The sequence below is a fragment of the Bos mutus genome, chromosome 17 (genome assembly GCF_027580195.1).
Source record: "Bos mutus isolate GX-2022 chromosome 17, NWIPB_WYAK_1.1, whole genome shotgun sequence".
NCBI classification, from domain to species: Eukaryota; Metazoa; Chordata; class Mammalia; order Artiodactyla; family Bovidae; genus Bos; species Bos mutus.
This window is the reverse complement of record NC_091633.1, coordinates 8,835,947-8,855,990: the sequence shown is the minus strand read 5'-3', so window position 1 is coordinate 8,855,990 and position 20,044 is coordinate 8,835,947. Positions and strand designations below refer to the sequence as shown.

The 20,044-nt window shown below is 42.6% G+C and overlaps 1 protein-coding gene across 1 annotated transcript in view; it reads right to left on the bottom strand.

The window, feature by feature from the left end:
* The window catches only part of MYO1H (myosin IH), a 42,025-nt gene extending 37,639 nt beyond the window's left edge, over nt 1-4,386 (bottom strand). Inside the window, exons 1-4 of the mRNA XM_005891516.2 lie at nt 4,366-4,386; nt 3,460-3,621; nt 2,572-2,687; nt 92-290 (exon numbers count right to left, since the gene is read on the bottom strand). Of these exons, the coding sequence (XP_005891578.2) occupies nt 92-290; nt 2,572-2,687; nt 3,460-3,621; nt 4,366-4,386 (498 nt within the window). The remainder of the gene's footprint in view (nt 1-91; nt 291-2,571; nt 2,688-3,459; nt 3,622-4,365) is intronic.
* Nucleotides 4,387-20,044: the final 15,658 nt, after the last annotated feature.

Here is a 20,044-nt window from a genome sequence, read left to right as displayed (position 1 = left end):
GCCCATTTTGACTGATCCACCCAAGCAGAGGCTCTTCTTACTTACTGACTTCCCTGGAACTCCCCTTTCTAGGTCCTTAAAGATCACTTACCTCCAGCACTGGGTTGGAGAACAGCAGTCTGTCACGGGCTATCTGCAGTGACTCAGTCATCGGGCAGGTCACTGCAAAATACTGGAGGATCTTCTTGGAGGCCTCTGTTTTCCCTGCCCCGCTCTCTCCAGAAATGAGGATGAAGTGGTTATTTAGTTCAGAGCACATCATGCGGTAAGCGTTGTCAGCTATGGCATAGCTGGAGAAGGAGTGAGACAGAAACGGAAGGAGTAGGGCCTTCCCTGGCGGTCTAGTGGCTGAGACTCTGAGCTCCCAATGCAGGGAGCCCGGGTTGGATCCCTGGCCAGGGAACTAGATCCCACATGCCGCAACTAACGGTTCAGGCTGCAACTAAAGATTCCACGTTGCTGCAATAAAGACCAGGCAATTTTTTAAAAGACGGAGTGGAAGTGACTATAACACTACTTCCCTTGGCTCTGATGCCCATCAGAGCAGAAGGACAAACTACCCGGACTCTCAGAAGCCACATCCAGACTGTGGTTCCAGGCACTTAGCTCAGAGAGCCAGCAATCTTCACCATTACCCACTAGATAGCAAGCCTCTAGTGTGTATTAGTCACTCAATCGTGTCCGACTCTTTGCAGCCCCATGGACTGTAGCCCTCCAGGCTCCTCTGTCCATGGGATTCTCCAGGCAAGAACACTGGAGTGGGGTGCCATTGCCTTCTCCAGGGGGATCTTCCTGACCCAGGGATGGAATCTGGGTCTCGTGCATTGCAGGCGGATTCTTTACCATCTGAGCCACCAGGGAAGCCCCCAAACTCTCATAGTAGGAAAGTTAAAGTGAAGACTTGGGGCAGGAATAAAAATTTTTTTCAGAATTTACCAATTAAAAAAATCAATATTTCTTATTAGAATAATCTACATACTAAACTACATCTCCAAGAGATGTTCTATTAAATGTAGGTGGAAATAATGTAACAGATAAAAGAGCTCATTTTTTTTCCTTCAAAACCTAAAATACTAAATATATAGAGATAGGAAACAAAAAATTATTTAAAACTTCTGTTTTAAAAACAGAAGTTTAGGGCACTATTATAGAGGCTTTATATACAAGATCAGATACTATGATAAAGGCTTTATCTACAAGATCAGAAACTGAAGCATGAAGGTTTCCCGGGGTATACTTTTAGGATGTGGCCGTTTGAAAGCTGAGTATTTCTGTAATCGCTGGTGGTGGTGAGGCAGAAAGATTTATAAATGCCTTGGGAGTGGAATAGGTGAATCATCAAGAAAAAGGAAGCAAGACCCTAAATAATAGCCCAAAAGTCAACCAAGGAGGAGAAGAGGGAAATTCAGCAAAGCCCGAGAGTCACATGCAGACCAGGCAGAATATTTTTTTTCTTAACGGATCACCAGTCCTGGTAAGTTCCTGCTGCTGCTGCTGCTGCTAAGTCGCTTCAGTCGTGTCCGACTCTGTGCAACCCCATAGACGGCAGCCCACCAGGCTCTCCTGTCCCTGGGATTCTCCAGGCAAGAACACTGGAGTGGATCGCCATTTCCTTCTCCAATGCATGAAAGTGAAAAGTGAAAGTGAAGTCACTGAGTCTTGTCCGACTCTTAGCAACCCCATGGACTGCGGCCCACCAGGCTCCTGCATCCATGGGAGTTTCCAGGCTAGAGTGCTGGAGTGGTGTGCCATTGCCTTCTCCGGTTAAGTTCCTAGTCACCGGCATTCTTCTCAGCTGCCATGATATTCAAGCACCAGTAGGTGGCACTATAGCAATCCACTTCCCAGAGAAGGAAACTCTAGCTACAGGGGTCATACAAAGATTCTACTTTTCATCACAATTAAAATGAGATTTGATAATGATCTGCTGATGTTTTCTATTGTGTTGAAAGACTTGATTCAGAAGAAGGGAGTAATTTAAATGAGGTACAGAACCTAATGAGCATGCATCAAGAATGTAAATGGATGGGTATATGAATGGATGGATGAGTGGGTGGATGGATAGATGGGTAGGTGGGTGGCTGGGTAGATACGTAGATGGATGGATGAATGGAGTGGATGACGGATGGGTGGATGGGTGGGTGGGTGAATGGATGGATGAGTAGACAAGTGGATGATTAGGATCGGTAGATGGATGGATGAATGGGGTGGATGTTGGATGGATGGATGGATGGGTAGATGGATGGATGAATGGGGTGGATGATGGATGGATGGATGGATGGGTAGATGGGTGGATGTGTAGGTGGATGGGTGGATGCATAGACTAGTGGATGGATGGATGGATAAGTGGGTGGGTATGTGGGTGAGTGTGTGGGTGGATGGATGGATGAGTAGACAAGTGGATGGGTGGATAGTGGATGGATGGATGGATGAATGGGGTGGATGATGGATGGGTGGATGGATGGGTAGGTGGGTGGGTAATAGATGGACATATGTGGTGAAGGTCGGGGGAGGAAAGAGAGGCAGAAAGAGAAAAATACTTCTATTGCTGATTCCATGGGTGCTACTTACACATGTGGTGGCAGTTCAAAGAAGTTGACCCCTTGATAAAGTTCCATCTGGCTCAGAGTATAGATTCCCAGCTCTTGGTATGGGTTCACAGACACAAGGAGGGTCCCAATATACGTCTAGAGGAACAGACCAAAGCACTAGTAAGGAATTCCAGGGTGCAAATGGCTCTGGCAATAGACCATCATGTGCTATGATCCCCATGTGCCCCTTCACTACTGGGGATACAACACAATAAATAAGTCAGCTTGTGTGTGTTGGGGGGGATGTCTCCACTGTCATGGAACCTAGCTGGCACGGGCAGACAAACAACCAAGTGATCGAGACTGCCCCACTTAGTGTGTTAAGAAAGGCCTGGTTCTGCTGGCAGCCGCCTTGCCACCATGCAGGGAGGCTGCTGCAGAAGGAAACCGATGCAAAAGAAAGCAGAGTATGGGAAAGAGTCCTCAAGACATCATCCTAGACCCTGGAGATCTGCTTCTGGACCCTGAAGTACATAGGTTGACAGATTCTCTCTCAGGGCTTAGGCTGACTTTAGTTGGGTCTCCAGCACTGGCAGCCGGAAAGGTCTTAATACAAAAGATCACAGTACACCTGCCGGTGGTTCCTGGACATGCCCCCTCTGATGGTTAGCCTAGAGTGATACTGTTCACAGCCATCAAGACTACAGACCAGGGGACTTCCCTGGCTGTCTGGTGGCTACAACTCCACCCTCCCCATGCAGGGGGCCCAGGTTTGATCCCTGGTCGGGGAACTAGATCCTACATGCCGTAACTAATATCCAGTGCAGCTAAACAAATTAAATAAATTAAAAAAAAATTTTTTTTAAGGCCAAGGACCAGAAGGGAACCACCACACTAGGAAAAACAGCTGGGAAATGAGTTACGCTACATAGATGAGGTTCTCGCTGAAACGCTTGCGGAGGTTGTCCAGAAAAGCAGATTCACTGGTGTACGCGTCCAGCAGCACAAAATCCTGTACCCCAACCTTGTCCCGGGCGGTCAGCGTGCCCTCCACGTGCAGACGGATGTGCTTGCGTCTCACTTCTTCTTTCTACGGAAAACACAACCTTCCTCAGCAACTCACTTATCATGTCATTTTTATCGCATGTCTAGTATGGAAATAGCAAGATCCCAGACCCTGGGGATAGCTGAGAGCAGAGATTACATTCTGCTTTCTTCATTAAGCATTTATGATCTGGTTAGGGATCCAAGTGATGATAGGAAAAGCAGTGGCTATAGCACCAGAAGCGCTGCCAGGGACTCAGCATCCACTGCTTCAGCATGACACTAACCGTTTGACAAGTATTATCTCTATTGATCCTCATTCCGACCCTATGACGTGCTATTGTCATGCCCATTAGACGTCATCAAACATAAACCTTCTCATCAGAAGACGCTGTTAAGAAATAAATCAGCCAGCCACAGGCTGGCAAAAAATATTCATGAGTTATATACCTGCAACGAACTTGTATCTAGAATAAAATACTCAGCTTGGTTAAAAGAAAAAATAAAAACTCAGACCTAACAGAAACTGGGCAAAAGACTTCACAAATGAAGACGGACAGATGGTCAATAAGCACACAGAAAAGCCCTCAACATCATTAGTCATCAGAGAAATGTACCCTTAGAATCACAATGAGGTGCCACCAGAAGAGTTCAAATGAAAAAGACAACATCGGACATTCTCGAGGATGTAAAACGATAGAACTTTCACACGTTGCTGGCAGGAAGATCAACTGGACGAATCACTGGGGAAACGTCTGGCAGTTTCTAATGAAGTTAACCAAGCCCGTACCCTTTGATGCAGCAGTTCCATTCCGAAGTATTTACACAAGAGAAATGTAGACATAGGTCCACAAAAAGACTGGAACATGAAGGTTTACATCAAGTTTATTCACGATGGCCCCAAACTGGAAACAATCCAAGTTCCTATCAACCAGAGCGCATAAGTGGAGCATCTACACAATAGAATGGGTACAGCAGCAACAGAGAAACGACAGGTGTGCACGGTGACACAGACATTGTGCCGAGCAAAAGAGCTCACACACAAAAGACTGCATGCTGCATGATTCCATTTATATGGCATTCTAGGACAAGCAAAGCTAATCTACAGTGAAAATCACAACTGTTGCCTGGTTATGGGGGATGGGGACATTTCTGGAGTGATAGAAACATTCTCTAACTTGGTGCAGCTACGAGTTACCCGGGTGTATCTATTTGTCAAGATAAATGGCTACAGTGTTGTGCATTTTGATACATGTAAATTCTGTTTTGAAAAGAACCATAAAAATAATCAAAGGGTGGGGGGGAGTGGAGGATCCAGAGTGGATGGAGGTGAAGATGATAACAGAATGGCAGAATGCTCTTAATTGTTGCAGCTGGGTGATGGCTATAGAAGGGATTTATTATTCTCTCCTGTTTATGTTGTTGTTGTCCAGTCGTGTCCCTGACTCTCTGTGACCCCATGGCCTGTAGCACGCCAGTGTGTATGTGTGAAATTTTCCATAATGAGAAGTTTTAAAAAACTGGATCACCACCAGGTGTCTCCCTACACTAGCCAAATGAAGCTAGAAGGAGTAATCATGATAATGAGTAATCAAAGGATAAAAATGAAACATTTAGATCAAATCATTTCGGGAGGATCCCCTGGAGGAAATGGTAACCTGCTCCAGTATTCTTGCCTGGGAAATCCCATGGACACAGAAGCCTGGTGGGCTACAGTCCATGGGGCCACAGAGAGTCAGACATGGCTAAGAGACTGAGTACACACACATTCTAGTAGATTACAAATATTCCCATTAAAAAAATTTGTTTTTATAACAGAGGCATAGTGATAAGTATAGAAGGAGGAAAGATAATAAAGAAATTCAAGGGTTTCAGCTTGACCAAAAAAAAAGATGATAAAGAGACTTATCAGTTCAGTTCAGTTGTTCAGATTAAGAGACGTATCAGTTCAGGTTAGTCGCTCAGTCATGTTCAACTCTTTGCGATCCCATGGACTCCAGCACACCAACTCCCAGAGCTTGCTCAAACTTATGTCCATCGAGTTGGCGATGCCATCCAACCATCTCATCCTCTGTCGTCCCCTTCTGTCTTATAAGAGACTTATATTTTATAAGTATAACATAGTGATGAAAGATGCAAAGACTTTGGAACATGAGTCTGTCAGGTTCAAATCTCATCTCTGTTGCCCCCCGCATAGTATAATCTTGGGAAAGTCTTAGGCTTTCCAAGCTCCTGTCTGTTTCCTGTCTGTAAAATGGAATCATAAGCGTAGCTACTTCATAGGATTATTGGTTTGAACAGGACCGTGGAAAGCTCTTGGAACAGTGCCAGAAACAATATCAGCTCTGTGAATTCTTGCTTCCGTCCCCATGACTATTAATAATTAGATTGTTAGAAACAAAATCATAACAAAGCAAAAAAGAAATCTGCTGGTGAGTAGTCAACAAGCCCCATATGAAACTGGGAGTGGGCTGGAGTCTGAAGATCCCCTGAAGGAGGAAATGGCAACCCACTCCAGTATTCTTGTCTGGAGAATCCCATGGACAGAGGAGACTGGGGGGCTACAGTCCAGGGGGTCACAAAGAGTCGGACATGACTGAGCGTGCACACTCTTCATTCTGCATTGGAGTCTGAAGTAATCTCTAGAGCTGCACCCACAAATATTACAGCAGTCCGATCTCTGTATGTGGAGAGTTGCAGAGATTAACAAAGCGTCTTTCTTATTCCAGTCCTGGAGAGGGGAGTGGCAACATGCTTACTGGAGTGAGTCCAGCCCTCAGCCCCTGGGCTTTATGTGGCTCAAAGAGATTTGATAAAACCTCATAGATTAAAGAAAGTGACAATGATTTTAACTTGCCATGGCCAAAGCACAGTGCATCCATGTCAGCCTGGAGTTCTGTTTGTTGCAGTATTTCAGTACTAAAATCTGGATTTCTTTTATCTAGTTTATTTCAAAATATCTTTAGAAGGACATGGACAAGCTAGAGGGTCCTAATGATATTGACAATAATGGTCAGAGAGATGAATATTGGAGCAGGAGAAAGGGTAATGAAGAAATTGAAGGGTTTCATCTTGACCAAAGAGACTTTGTCATTAAGAATGCATTAATACCATAAACAACCAGACAAGGGGGAAATTAAAGAGTAAGAGATCTTTGCTATACCTAAGAAAGAATTCCATCTTTGGAGTGATAAGACTAGGAGATACTACTATGCAAGCACAAAGAGCAGGGATCACAAACTCTGCTACCTAAAGGGCAGGTACTGGGACTGAGTCAAGCTGTAGGTAGCAGGGACTCATTCAGACTAGCGAGTGAATGGCCATCTACGTGCAGCCACTGCTCGGAGTGAGCTGGTTGACACCAGGCAGGGATGTCCAGCTTGTGTTGCCAAACCCTCCAATTCTTCAAGAAAAGTTTTAAACACAGAATTTTATGGACAATTTGCCCTGTAGAATCCCCCACATTCTGGATTTTATGGATTGCATTCTTATGGAGTCATGTATCATGTTTCTCTCTCTCTCATGCATTTTCTGAAAACTGCTAGTTTGAGCTAGAAGACTTATCAGATGCAGGACTGAGTTATTCAGGCAAAAAGATTTTATAGGCAGTACAGTGGACTTCCAACAGAAGTACATAAGGTCTGGCTGATGTTTTAAGATGTCAGTGCTCTAATACACATGCCTAAATCCAGATTTTCTTAAGAGACTGCAAAGAATGGTAATATTCTAACTCTTTCACTTCTTTATTTATTAGCTGGAATCTTTCTATAAAGAGAAACTTTATCAACTATTTGGTTGCCCCAAGGTTCAGTTTGGGGGAAAAAAAAAAGGCAGGATAAATGCTTGCTTTGCCTGTTTTCAGAATGAGTTGGTTCCATAGCATTTTTCAAAGGGGACGATGAGTTTTTAATATTATGAGGTTGCAGGTTTAACTGTATTTGATATATTTCATTCCATGGCAATTATTTATTCTTATTGATGCTAAAATTGGCTTGTTCAGTTGGTAAAGAATCCTGATAGTTCAGTTGGTAAAGAATCCACCTGCAATGTGGGAGACCTGGGTTCAATTCCTGGGTTGGGAAGATCCCCTGAAGAAGGGAAAGGCTACCCACTCCAATATTCTGGCCAGGAGAATTCCAGGGACTGTATAGTCCATGGGGTCGCAAAGAGTCAGACACGACTGAGCAACTTTCACTTCACATGCTAAAATTATCCCACCTTTTAAAGTGGGGGAACCTTTTAAGTGGGCTCTTGAGTCCTTTGACATGACCTTAACAGTCTTTGATAGCTTTCCTTGCTTATCAAAATGCCAAGTTGCTTTTAGGTTTATTTTATGTGTTCTCAACCTGGACCTTGAATCTGCCGCAGGAGCTCTGATTTCTTTCAATGGGGAGGTGGTAGATACCACAATCAGACACTAGGGGTGCTCACTGTTTCTAAACCTTTTCATTAGAGACACCAAAAAAGTATTTTTTTAAAAATAAAATACATGAGTTTATTCTATCAATTTAAATACACAACTAAGGGGTTTGTACTTAAACTTACTTTACGTGTATCTCTTCCCCTTTCTCCTATGTAAAATTCCAGTTCAGCGACATAATTATTCATTGGCTTTATTCCACAAGTCACACAACAGTCTCAACACAGCAATACTAACACGATCATCAATATCATTACCAGAGAGCGTTTGAAATATTTTTTAAAGAGATACTTCTCTATTTTTTGTTTTGTTTTTTTGATTGTGCTACGGCATGTGGGATCTTACTCCCCTGATCAAGGATTAAACCCTTGCTTCCTGCATTGGAAGTGCAGAGTCTTGGACAGCCAGGGAAGTCCAAAAGTTATTCGTCTTCAGGACACCCCCGGGTGGCACAGTGGATAAGATTCTGCCTGCCAATGCAGGGAGCACAGATTTGATCCCTGGCCTGAGAAGATTCTACAGCCATGGAGCAACTAAGCCCATGCATCGCAACTACTGAAGCCTGTGCAGCTAGAGCCTGTGCTCTGTGAAAAGAGAAGCCACTGCAATGAGAAGCCTGTGCACCGCAATGAGGAGTAGCTCCCACTCACTGCAACCAGAGAAAACCCACGCAGAGCAGCAAAGACCCAGAGCAGCCAAAAACAAATAAATAAATAAAATAATTTTAAAAAGTATTTGTCTTCAGAGTACTTCACTGGGTTTGTATAGGCACATTACCGTGCTTTAAGCTCCCTTTAAATAGTTGATTTCCATGTGACTATCTATACCAGCCATGAGATATATATTTTGGTTCACTTTTATTGTTTTATTTGGGGAGACTGATTTTGAAATTTTATTTTACCATTATATAAAATATACCTAATGATGCCAAAAACAAAATAAGTCATATTCAAAGATCTATCATACTTGTCCTTTCTACCCTATTACCTTTTTCCTGCTGTAAACAATCATTTCAAAAGCTTTAGAATACTAAAACTTGTTCCTTTTCTTAACTAGAAGCAAATACACACGAAGATTTGCTTTCCTCCTTTTTTAGGCATATGCTTGCAAACTCAAAATGCTGTTTTTCCACCAGTGTTTTCACTGGGACAGGAGATACCTTCAGAGCTGTTTATAATGCCATTCCTCATTCCTTTTCAGGGTTGCAAAGTACTCCATTGTATGTACACACTATAGAGTTGACCCTTGAACAACACAGGTTTGAACTTTGTGGGTCCACTTATATGCAGTTTTTTTTTTTAATAGTAAATGCTTTTCAGCAGGACTACAGACTCTGTGATTGGTTGACTCTGCAGAGGATCAACCCTAAGTTATAAATGGATTTTTGACTACACAGAAGGTCAGTACCCCAACCCCCCATGCTTTTCAAAGGTCAACTGTACTACAGTTTATTCAGGAAGTCCAACAGTAAAAGATCTTAACTAACCTCTGTCAGAAATTAACAGAAAACCATGGCAGAAAAATCAGTAGGACAGAGAAAATCTAGGTAGAAAAATTAGCTAACACAAGTGTAATATGGCACCCAACAATCACACAGTATACGCTTTGCACACAGAGCATTTATGAAAATTGACCACAACCTAGGTCATAAAGCAAATCTCAGATTTCAATGGATTCAAATCACACAAAGCCTAATCTTGATTAAGCCTCACTGATTCTGATCAGGTCAACACTTCAACGGAATAGAACCTTCTGAGATGACGAAAATGTACTGTAGCTTCACTGTTTAACACAACAGCTATGAGCTATATGTGGCCTCTGAGCATCTGAAATATGATGGGATGGAGAAACTTAATTTTTAATTTAAATTAACTTAGATTTAAATAGCCACAGGTGGCTAGTGACTAGTGTTTAGGCTGCACAGGTCTGGAATCTAATTTCCAGTTCAAAGGAAAACAAAGAATGAGAAACACTTCAATAAAAAAAGCACTTCCATCAGTAGTCACCTAAATTCAAACTAGGAAACTCTACGGGACAGACTATCTAGTTTCTTCATCATTTATTGAAGAACACTGCAAGAGAATCTACATATTAAAAGACGTGAAACAGAAAGACGCAAATCAAAATCACGATAAGCCGTCACTTCATACCCACTAGGATGGCTACAATCAAAATGTCAGGCAATAGCAAGTGTTGGGGAGGAAACAGAAAAATTGGAATCTTCAGATATTGTTGATAGAGTAGAAAATGGTGCAGTCACTTTGGAAAACAGCCTAGCAGTTCCTCAACAGGTTAAATATAGACTTCCTCTATGACCCAGCAGTTCTTCTCTTAGGTATATACCCAAGAGAAATGGAAATGTGTCCACGCAAAAACTCGAATAGACATGTTCACAGCTGTGTTATTCATAATGTTCCCAAAGTGGAAACAACTCAAATGTCCATCAACTGATGAATGAATAAACAAAATGCAGTGCACCTATACAGTGGAATATTAGTTGGCAATAAAAAGGAAGAAGTGGGACTTGCCTGGTCCAGTGGTGGAGAATCTGCCTTCCGATGCAGGAGATGCATCCTTGATCCTTGGTTAGGGAATCAAGAACTCACATGCCATGGGGCTACAAAGTCTGCACACCTCAGTGAAAGATCCTGCATGTCAAACTAAGACGTGACACAGCCAAAAATAAATAAATATTTTTAAAAACAATATCAAAAAAAAGAGAGAAAGGAATGAAGTACTGATGCATATATGGGTCAACTTTGAAAACACTATACTAAATGGAAGAAGCCAGTCACAGCAGATCACGTATATGATTCCATTTATACGAAATGTCCAAAATAGGCAGATCTATAGTGATGGAAATGTAGTCAGTGGTTACCAAGGGCAGTGGGGTTGAGAGAAAGTGAGAAGTAACTGCTATAGGATAAAATGTTTCTTTGTTTAAAATATGTATTTTATTTCTTTGTTTTTGGCTGCTCAGCATGTGGGATCTTAGTTCCTGGACTAGGATCGAACCCATGCCCTCTGTAGTGAAAGTATGGAATCTTAACCACTGGACTGCCAGGGAAGCCCCATTAAGGTCTCTTTTTAACAAGATGACAGTGTTTTAAAATTGATTTTGGTGATGGTTGCACAACTCTGAATATACTAACAAACTTGAGTTGTGTACTTCAGAGGGTGAATTTCCTGAATGGTATGTGAATTAGATTTCAAAACTGTCACAAAATCAAGATCTAAATGTGAAAGGAAAAACTATAAAGTTTTAGAAACAAATGTAAAAGTTATCTTCATGACCATGGGATAGGGAAAAGTTTCTTCATAATTTATACAAAAGGATATCAATCATAAAGAGAAGTGACGTGTTTGCTCGCCAAGATCTTCTGTCCATGGGATTCTCCAGGCAAGCATACTGGAGTGGGTTGCCATTTCTTTCTCCAGGAGATCTTCCTGACTCAGGGATCAAACCTGGGTTTCCTGCATTTCAGGCAGACTCTTTACCATCTGAGCCACCAGGGAAACTCAACCATAAAGGGAATAACATGCAATCTTGGCTGTATGAAAAATGAGCTTTTGTTTATCAAAAGATATTTAGAAAGTGAAAAGAAAAAGTACAGAGTGAAAAAATAAAGCATAAAGAGAATTTGGGGCTTCCCTAGTGGGCTCAGACGGTACAGAATCTGCCTGCAATGCAGGAGACCTGCATTTGACACCTGGGTTGGGAAGATACCCTGGAGGAGGGCATGACAACCCACTCCAGTATTCTTGCCTGGAGAATTCCATGGACAGAGGAGCCTTACAGGTCCATGGGATTGCAAAGAGTCGGACATGACTGACTAACACACATACACAAAGAGAATTTAGGGATGAATAAAAAAGAAACCCAACTGACTCAATGACTAACAGGCATTTTGCTGAAGAATAAAATGGCCAATAAAAATGTTTTAAATGCAAATTTTTACCCCAGTGGAATACAACTGCATACTTAACACATTGGTAAAAATTTTTAAACCTTATCAGATCAGATCAGTCGCTCAGTCGTGTCCGACTCTTTGCGACCCCATGAATCGCAGCACGCCAGGCCTCCCTGTCCATCACCAACTCCCAGAGTTCACTCAGACTCATGTCCATCGAGTCAGTGATGCCATCCAGCCATCTCATCCTCTGTCGTCCCCTTCTCCTCTTGCCCCCAATCCCTCCCAGCATCAGAGTCTTTTCCAATGAGTCAACTCTTCACATGAGGTGGCCAAAGTACTGGAGTTTCAGCTTTAGCATCATTCCTTCCAAAGAAATCCCAGGGCTGATCTCCTTCAGAATGGACTGGTTGGATCTCCTTGCAGTCCAAGGGACTCTCAAGAGTCTTCTCCAACACCACAGTTCAAAAGCATCAATTCTTCGGCGCTCAGCCTTCTTCACAGTCCAACTCTCACATCCATACATGACCACAGGAAAAACCATAGCCTTGACTAGACGAACCTTTGTTGGCAAAGTAATGTCTCTGCTTTTGAATATGCTATCTAGGTTGGTCATAACTTTCCTTCCAAGGAGTAAGCGTCTTTTAATTTCATGGCTGCAGTCACCATCTGCAGTGATTTTGGAGCCCAGAAAAACAAAGTCTGACACTGTTTCCATTGTTTCCCCATCTATTTCCCATGAAGTAATGGGACCGGATGCCATGATCTTCGTTTTCTGAATGTTGAGCTTTAAACCAACTTTTTCACTCTCCACTTTCACTTTCATCAAGAGGCTTTTGAGTTCCTCTTCACTTTCTGCCATAAGGGTGGTGTCATCTGCATATCTGAGGTTATTGATATTTCTCCTGGCAATCTTGATTCCAGCTCAAAATGTGAAGCAAGAGAAATTCTCAAACTCTGTGGGTAGGAGTGTAAATTGGTATAGCTGCTTTGGAAAACAATTCAGCACAGCCTAATAAATGTTGAGGACACATGCCCTGTAGCCAAGCATCTTCATTCTTCTTGTTTAAGTGCAGCGAGGGACAAACATGAGAAGCATGAAGCAGCATTATTTGTAACAAGCTACAACAGGTTTAGTTGCTCAGTCATGTCCAACTCTTTTTGAACCCATTGACTACAGCCCACCAGGCTCCTCTGTCCATGGAGTTCTCCAGGCAAGAATACTGGAGTGGGTTGCCTTTTTCTTCTCCAGGGGATCTCCCCAACCCAGGGATCGAACCCAGGTCTCTCGCATTACAGGTGGATTCTTTGCCATATGAGCCACCAGGGAAAGCCTCAAAACAGGAAAAAACCTCAAGTTCTAACAATAATAAAATACATGGCTGTCACTACCACATAATGCTATAATCACATCAAACAGTTATTCAGAGCTTTACAGAGCACCATGCACTGCCTTAAGTACTTTTCATATATGGATTCATTTGAAACCTTTCAACAACCCTATAAGGTAACAGATATTTTACTCCCATTTCTCAGATGTGAAAACTGAGGCTCAGAGAGGTTAAATAGCTTGCCACAAGGATGGCAGAGTTGACAGAGATTCAAATCTAAACCATTTATATTCAAATCTAAACCATCCACGCTCTTTTTTACACATTCCAGAAGGACACAAAACAAGATTTCAAGAAATGGAAATACATGTCAGATCCTGGAAAAGGAGATTGAGAGATGTTTGATTTAACTACTATGTTGTATGCAGTTGTGAAAGTGAATGAAGGACAATTAGGCTCATCAACATGACTTGATTTCAAATAAACAACATTGTTCAAAGAAAATCAAATCACATTAGAATATACACATACGTATGTAGTTTCTATTTTAACCAAGGTTCCAAACAAGCAAAATTAAGCAATATGCTGCTTGAGGATACATTCACAAGTGATCCAACTAACAGGAAAGCAAAGGACTGTACTTATCTAACACTGGGTAAAAACATATAGTTATTATTCTTTGGGTTATACATATATGTTCTTCTTCATGTATGTTATTCTGCAATAAAAGTACTAAAAAAACTAGGCCAACCTCATTTAGGTATAGCAATACCAAATTCCTCAATAAGTGATTAGTAAACAGAATTCAATATAACAATAAAGGGATAGTAAAATGTGATCAGGAGAAGGCAATGGCACCCCACTCCAGTACTCTTGCCTGGAAAATCCCATGGATGGAGGAGCCTAGTGGGCTGCAGTCCATGGGGTCGCTGAGGGTCGGACACGACTGAGCGACTTCACTTTCACTTTTCACTTTCATGCATTGGAGAAGGAAATGGCAACCCACTCCAGTATTCTTGCCTGGAGAATCCCAGGGACGGGGGAGCCTGGTGGGCTGCCGTCTATGGGGTCGCACAGAGTCGGACACTACTGAAGCGACTTAGCAGCAGCAGCAGCAAAATGTGACCAAGGATTTATTCCAGGAAGGCATATTAGAAAATCTATTAATCATAGACTTATCATAGCAGTTGATCAAGAGTGGAAAACTACACATTTCATAGATTCTGAAATGGCACTTGATAAAGTTCAACTGTCTTGATAATTACACTTATCAAAAACAGAAACCAAAACAAATTCCAGAAGGATCAAAGGTTGAAACATCAAAAAAGAAAATTATAAAATATTAGAAGAAAATACAGGTGAAGAGAGGAATGCCTTTTTAAGTATGATACAAAATTCAGAACCCAGAGAAGAAAACACTGATCAATCCAACTACAAAGAAAAATTTCAGGCTAGGAAGAGCATCATAAGTAGAGTCAAAAGATAAAAACATTTTGGGGGGAAAAAAGTGCAATTCACATCTCAGACAAATGACTCATTTTCCTTAATATATAAAGAGCTTCCATAAATCAATAAGAAAAAGTTCAACACCCCTCAACATGCATCACATCAAAAGTGGGCAAGGGATATGAACAATTCACAGAAATGAATGTGAAAATTTTTCTTTTAAACATTAGAGAAAGATACTCAACCTCAATCCGAAGAAAAATGCTATTAAAATACATTGAGATGCCACTAAAATACCGTTTCTCATTTTTGGCAATCTGATAGGTAGTTTGAGAACACAGTCCTCATGAGAGTGTGGCAAACGATTACTTGCATCTATTACCGGTGATGGAGAAGGAAATGGCAACCCACTCCAGTGTTCTTGCCTGGAGAATCCCAAGGGCAGGGGAGCCTGGTAGGCTGCCGTCTATGGGATTGCACAGAGTTGGACATGACTGAAGCGACTTAGCAGCAGCAGCAGCAGTATTACAGGTGAGAGGACATGTACATTGTAGAACATCTATGAAATGTAATTTGATAATATATCTTAAAAATCAAGTACACGTTCTTTCATGTAATAATTTCACTTATAGATATTTAATCTATTATATATGATCTCACAAAGCTAAAATTCAAATATTCACCAATAAGGAAACAGGTAACGCAGCACAATGGAACTCTACAGAGGTACAGATTCTTCTCAATAGATCGCTACCATATAATGTGAGGTCATAATATTTCTTTAACAGATTTTTTGTGAGGATATGAGGTAGCACCAAATAAATAGTAGTTTGTCCTCCAGAAGTAGTAGATGATAAAAATAACAATGAATGTAGTAATATTGGGTTGGCCAGAAAGGTCACTGGGGGTTTTTCTGTAACATCTTATGGAAAAACCCAGATAAATCTTTTGGCCAACCCAATAATAGTGAGGACTAAGTTTACAGCCAGTTAGAGACCCAGCTGGGATTCAACACACACCTGTCTCTTTTCTGCTGTTGCTGCTGCTAAGTCACTTCAGTCGTGTCCGACTCTGTGCGACCCCGTAGACGGCAGCCCACCAGGCTCCCCCGTCCCTGGGATTCTCCAGGCAAGAACACTGGAGTGGGTTGCCATTTGCTTCTCCAATGCATGAAAGTGAAGTCGCTCAGTTGTGTCTGACTCTTAGCGACCCCATGGACTGCAGCCTACCAGGCTCCTTCGTCCATGGGATTCTCCAGGCAAGAGTACTGGAGTAGGGTGCCATCGCCTTCTCCGGTCTCTCTTCTAACTCTACTCAATTTAGCCTCTTGCATAGCAAATAAGCACTTCTCCATGTTCGTTTCAATGCTCCACCATGGTACTTCATCTCTTTTGTATATAACAAGTTAGAAGAGGTTTATCTGCATCTGAGTGAGAACCACGGATTTGTCCTGCATTTGGAACTTCTGATTCTGTGGCAATGAAATTGGAACCTTGAATAGATTTGCTTATCCTACTTCAACCACAAAATAAACCCATTAGCTACAATGGTCTCAAAGTCAGTTCTAGGGCTGCTTCAAAGATCCCTATGCAGTTAGACTTGATAGGTACAGAAAGGGACCCCCAGACTTCTCCAAACCTGTCCCGATCTTGGACAGATTATACTTTGGCTAAAAACTCGCTATGGATCCCTTTGCTCTGGGTTCACTTGTTGTGTCTAAAGTTGATGGGCACAGGTTTAAGAAGTTTTGGTGAAAAGAAGTGAACTGACAAGACCTGGCTTATGTGGACAGTTGCAAAAAACAAAGGATTTCTACACTGAGAAGTTTGCAACAACCAACCATGCCCCCCCCTTACCTTGCCTTTATAACTGCTTTGTTGAAACCCTTCAAGGACTCTGGGGGGCACGAGCCACCTGTCTTCTTGCATACCCCTGCAATAAACCTTTCTCTGCTCCGAACTCCAAGGTTTCTGGTTTGTTTGGCTTCACTCTGCATTACCTAGGTTTGATAACAGTAACATAATAGATAGAATTTTAATAAATCCAGAAGAAAAAAGATGATCTTTTGACTCAAACTGGAGCTCAAATTGTAAACCACATGGTTTTTGAGCAAGCTCCGGGAAATGGTGAAGCACAGGGAAACCTGCTGTGCTACAGTCCGGCGGTCACAGAGAGTCAGACACGACCGGGCGACCGAACAACAACAAGCCCTTTCAACAAGTCTCATGATCACTAGGTCCCTTCCCTCCACCAACTAAATAACAAGGCCACACCTGCAGGTTCCCGAACAATTGCTTGGTGACTTGTAGCTTGTGGGTAAAAGCTCTCATTTTTTGCTGACAGGATTACAACGCCTTTGGTGGCCAAAGAGTAAAGGACGTTGGGTCTGTTTTCTCTTTCCAAACTTAAACCGGAAGCAATCGGCTCCATGCAAAAGACAATCATGAATGAATCTGGTCACTCCATGTTTCAGCTGTGACTTTTGCCGTGTCCAAGTCCCGCCTTTTTCAAGATGCACGACAAGGCCTTTTGGCTTGTTCTCAGGTGTAGGATCTGAAGAGTGATGTATCAGGTTTGCTAGTTTTTTCCTCCAATTCACATGAACACACAACTATGCCATCTCTGTACTACTTAAAATCATCTAGATGCTTCCACTTTGTGAAACTAGTCTGATTTTTTTGAGAAGTATAATTTTTATTTGCGCAAATGATTTTTTTTTTAAAGTCATTAAAATCCGGGGCGGGGGAGGGGGGGCGCTCCCAGGTGGTGAAGTGGTAAAGAATCCACCTGCCGATGCAGGACATGCAAGAGAGGTGGGTTCCATCCCTGGGTCGAGAAGATCACCTGGAAAGGAAAATGGCAACCCACTCCAGTATTCTTGCCTGGAGAATTTCGGACAGAGGAGCCTGGCCGGCTACAGTCCATGGGATCACAGAGAGTCAAACCTGACTGAGTGACTAACGCTTTCACTTTCACACTTTGGTGAGTATGAAGGGAGTTGAATGAAAGAGGCAACCACGATGGTGGTTGCATGGGTGTGAGCTTTATGATAATTCATCAAACCGCACATTTATTTGGGCTTCCCTGTGGGCGCGGTGGTAAAGAACCCACCTGCCAATGCAGGAGATGTGGGTTCAATCCCTGGCTCAGGAAGATCCCCCGGAGAAGGGAATGGCAGCCCACTCCAGTATTCTTGCCTGAGAAATCCCATGGACAGAAGAGCCTGGTGGGCTACAGTCCACGGGGTCACAAAGAGTCCAACATGACTAAGTGACTGAGCATGCATGCACACACTTTTATTTATACATTTTTCAGTGTGTGGGTTATAGCCCACAATTAAAAACCTTTTGAAAACATCATATCTTAATTGTTTCCTCTCAAGATAAAGACTGTAGGGTGCAGTGGTTCTGAGGAAGTCCACGTTGATTTTTCACTTATTTGCTATAAAATCAGAGCTCAGGAAGCTGAGTCATTGAAAGCTTTGCTTCAGTGAAAATTAGGTAGACTTGTGGAGACAGCAGGTAAACAGGATAAACCAAGAGAAAGACTGGGAGGATGGAAGTTATGTTCACATGTCGGAAGGAAGATCAACATTCTGTCGCAGCTTTTAAAAGTATTGATTCTTGCATCTATTTCTCCTCTAACACAGAATCCTGTGGCTGCTTCTCATGCCTAAAGCTTAAAAACCAATGAGGATTTCAGGCAGAGTCTTGTAAGCAAGACCCACTTCTGCCAACATTTTTAATTCACAGATGAGAAATGCTTAGCTTTTTTTTTTTTTCTTAGTACAATACTTCCATACATTAATCTCATGGAAAAAAGTTGAGACTGTGGATGTTTTTGGCTACATCCATGAGGACCAAAGAGACTTTTTCCAGGGAACAAACACATTCACCCTCCATTCCATGAAGGTAGATGACCCAAGAGTTTGGAATGTTCCACCTTCCAGGAACATTTTACCTATGAGCATCAGACATCACAGCTATTTTTGCCTTTGTCTCCCTAACATTCGTATTAGGAAAATTCCAAGGAGAGAGAGAAGACCCTGGGTACAGCGGTTGTCTCATTGGCAACAAAACAGTATTGAAACTCTGAAGTTGACATCTCCACACCGATTCAAGCAGCACAGAAACTCCTGTTAGCTTTGTCATAAACCGATTAGAGCTGGTACACAGACCTAAGGATCTCAATGCTTCGACACTGAATAGCCACTCAGACCCCAACAGTTTCCTCAGTAAAAACCCACTGGGAGATTCTCAGTAAGTTCACCACAATGCGCCATCTGAGATACTCTTCAGTCTCATAATCATGCCCATGCACACTCAGGAAAAAATAAAATGGTATTTAGTCCAGAGAAAGTGGCAACCACCCATGCCTGGGACCTCCTGCTTGTCTATATGAAACACGCTCCGAGAGTCTGGTAAAGGCAGAGCGACCGGCTGCTGCTGGAGCAGGACGAGGGGGTGGGGGTGGGGAGAGCCTCTACCCTTTCCCAAATCAAAAGGGGGAAGTAAGTGAGAAAATCTCCAGAGTTCAAACATTCCTTTAAACCCCACAACTTTAAATACTAAATGTGTTTCATGGCTGCCATCTTGAAAAACATTAGTTTGCCAAAGGCGGCCTTTGATTCCCATTTGGGATAGAAACGCTGGCAGATAATCCATTGAAACAGGTCCTGCACAAAGGCCCTTTTGCAACAATCGTGGTGCTTGTGAAGGACAACATTTTTGTGCCCAAAATAAAACATTTTAATGCGCTACAATCCATTACACATATAGTCCTCCATTTCCTTTCAGTAATTATTCATTAGAAAACATTTAACGTCACTGTGGATTTCACACCGGGCAGTCTGGACACAAAGAACAAGAGATGGCCCATTTATAAGGGGCTGGGGTCTTCTTTTCTAATCTGAGAAACTCCGAGGAGGTGGGGCCCGCAGGACACAACAGGCCGGCTAAATTGTGCGGTTAACGGTCAAAGCCCCCCTGCCTACTTTGACACTCATTTAAAGATGACGGGGAACAAAAGAGATTTGTTCTGTGCAAACCTTTCTTGTTACGCAGTCTACATCGGGCTCCGTGCATGAAACCCGCCCGAGATTTTATTCCACCTGCCAGCTCCCTGCCGCCTTCCTCGACTCTCTCCTCTGCTACTTGGCTTTCTCCCACTTTAACACAAAGAGACAGGTAAAGAATATCTGTAAAAGCGGCCCATTCAGCATGTCAGCTTTCATAATACAATTGCCTGTCAGGTCCCCGAGGAGCTATGAGGCACTCAAACGTCTGGGTTCAGGCCAGAAATCCAGCCCGCACTTCTGTTGGTTTAGCCGGGCAGCTCCCGGTCAGCTCCCACCCTCCCGTA